The sequence below is a fragment of the Austrofundulus limnaeus genome, unplaced genomic scaffold, assembly GCF_001266775.1.
Source record: "Austrofundulus limnaeus strain Quisiro unplaced genomic scaffold, Austrofundulus_limnaeus-1.0 Scaffold482, whole genome shotgun sequence".
In the NCBI taxonomy this organism is placed as follows: domain Eukaryota; kingdom Metazoa; phylum Chordata; class Actinopteri; order Cyprinodontiformes; family Rivulidae; genus Austrofundulus; species Austrofundulus limnaeus.
The window spans coordinates 160,618-163,247 of record NW_013952884.1 but is presented as its reverse complement, the minus strand read 5'-3'; the positions used below and the strand labels follow the sequence as shown (position 1 = coordinate 163,247).

Genomic DNA, 2,630 nt, shown 5'->3' with positions numbered 1-2,630 from the left:
CTCTTATAGTTATAATATTTAAATGGGATGGAAAGTATTTCAAAATGATTTTACCCAAGTTGTCCATCCAGCCTTTCAAGATGGCGACCATGTTCTGGACATAGCCTAAAAGATAACCACCCTCACTGTTACCTGTTGGGGTATTCAGATATTTCATTTTCCTTGTCATTTTTGAAATAAAGGAGTGTCCTGAGACTTTTGACTCAATCAGCTTCCAYAAGTCAGGAGGAAAATAAAAAAACAAGAGATCAGGAATCAGAGGCTTAAATGATTCATAATGAAGAAGCGAGTGTCATCAGCACCATCGGTGACACCCGTCCCTGTCATCTGCTGAATTCTCACCCAGTAAACGTGGCTGCTGTGGCAGGAGGAGGCTTGATGTTTTGCGGGTCATGAACTCCAGCACAGATGCTAATAGAGGAGTGAAAGCAGCTTTTTACTTCACCCCCCCTGCCTGAGTGACAGTGATCCTGCAGCAGAGAGACAGAGTCGTCCCTCTGAGACCCCATGTATAAGAGCCAGGCTACGTTTTCCTTTTATCGCCGTAAGAAAAAGGGCACGGAGGTTCACATAACATCAAAACCACAGATCAACAAATATTAGTTGCAGGAAAATAGGTTTTATTCAAACTAAAAAAATATGTCCAACACGTAGATAGTTCAAATGTTTTCAGCTGAGAAGCTGAGGAGCGAGTTCCTTATTTTTCATGTCTTGGGGGAGGGTTTAAGGAATTCCCACTCACTATAGTTTCAGTATTCACTAACTGCTGTCCTGTGACAAAACAGCTTTTTATTACTGTTGGAACATARATCTTTTTATTTTATTAAAGAGTTAAACTCTCTGTATGCTAAAGAATGCGGACACAGGATGAAGACGCTACAGATACAGGTAAGAGTCAGTCGCAGAAAATCTTGTTTTAGTTTCTTAAGTTTTGATTTCTGGACATGAAAATAATAGACTTKATTTATAGTGTTGAAAATAAAACATCCTTCATGCCTTTTTTATGTTCTTCTGCATCTCATATTTTAATTGTTTCTAGTTTAAAGCTTTGCTGGAGTAAATGAGTTATTGTAATTTTAGAAATCTGATGACATTTGCTTACACTCAAAAAACAGATTGCCAGATTTACTTGATCAAGTTATGTCAACAATTTCCACTCAACTGAGATGAGTAAATGTAAAGCAAATTTACATTTATTTTTTAAAGAAAGACAACTTTTAAGTAAATCCAGTACATTTTGTTTGAGTGTAGTTTAGCATAAGAAAGGGGATCATCATTTGTTTAAAACCATTTTTATTTTAYCACACAAACACCTGTTTTAATGTATTTCACAAAGAACACATAAAACATGAAATAACACTTAAAGTCACCTTAGCTAATAACTTTTATCTCTGTAGAGTTAGCCCCATGATTATGATTAGAGTATAAATAATGTAAAAGTACTTTTTTTTTTAGGAACATGGTTCATGTTGAAGGCATCCTATTAAAAAGCATTGGAGAGAAAAAAAACTGAATATATGTCCTGTCAAGCTTTCAGACAGTTTATGTCAACTTATGAAATGTTTGTCAGACACTGGAGATGTCTGTGTTAAAGYTGGAATTAAAAATSTACTTGAAGCCTCTTTTGGACAAACTCATACTGCAATGCTAACAACTAGGTTGAAGTAATTATTCACAACAAAATGTTCATAMAAGATGTCGTAAGTTGTCTAAARTTTATAATGTGACAGTGGGGTTAGAGGGTGAAAATAATCATTTATTTTCCAGACACATAGTTTAATTCTATATGATGATCAAGTAACTATGTTACCTTCAGTTGTTATTAAAATGTTTATTTCAAAAATAAACTTGACTTCGTCAAGCTAAACACCTTAAAATTGGCCTCTGTCTCTTTAAGAACKTCCTACTGTTTCTGACACTCCCACTTCAGCGTGTCTTCACAACAATGCTTTGGGGAAGAGATGCTCTGTGGGGCCGGAGCTCAGCTGCAGACTGAGCTCCCGGGAGGAGCTTTGGMTAAATGGGTGGGGCTTTGTACCAGCAAATGTTAAGGCAGCTCCACGTGGATACCACAGGAGATTGTTTTTGATGAGGGGATGACATTACAACATGATATAAAGCTCAAAAAAATTATTATGCATAACACCCCCACCCCCACTTTAAGAAGGACAAAAACGAGGTTGTGATGCTAAAACAGCTTCAGTTCAAATTCCATCATGGAGGCCTTTTGTTTGTTTTTTGAGCTTTTTTGTGCGCTAAAACGTGAGGAGGACGTGGGGTCCTCCTCACGTTAGAGAGCACGTGAGATGCTCACGTGGGGTTAGAGGTGGGGTTAGAGGGGGGGTTAGAGAGCAGAGGTGTGGCCAGGACGAGAGAACGTGACAGCCTCGGCTGAGCTGTCCGCCTCACAGGACAGAGGAGGAGGAGCGCTCCAGCAGCCTGACATAAAAAAATAAAAGCATACAGCTGCAGCTGCTCACAAGATCACTAGTTTAAATCAGGAATAAAAGTGTTTGGTCTTGTTTGACTGAAGTTCGGTCCGTTAGTGCTGCAGCTGCCCCGCTGTGTTTCTGCCTTTTTTCTACTGCCCCTCCCGCTGTGCAGGACATACTGCTGGTGTGTGTGTGTGT

At 39.0% G+C, this 2,630-nt stretch overlaps 1 protein-coding gene across 1 annotated transcript in view; it reads left to right on the top strand.

The window, feature by feature from the left end:
• Positions 1–711: 711 nt before the first annotated feature.
• The window catches only part of shtn2 (shootin 2), a gene marked incomplete in the record, with an annotated part of 25,863 nt that continues 23,944 nt past the window's right edge, over positions 712–2,630 (top strand). The window contains 1 exon segment of the mRNA XM_014025528.1: positions 712–888. Coding sequence (XP_013880982.1) covers positions 855–888 — 34 coding nt within the window.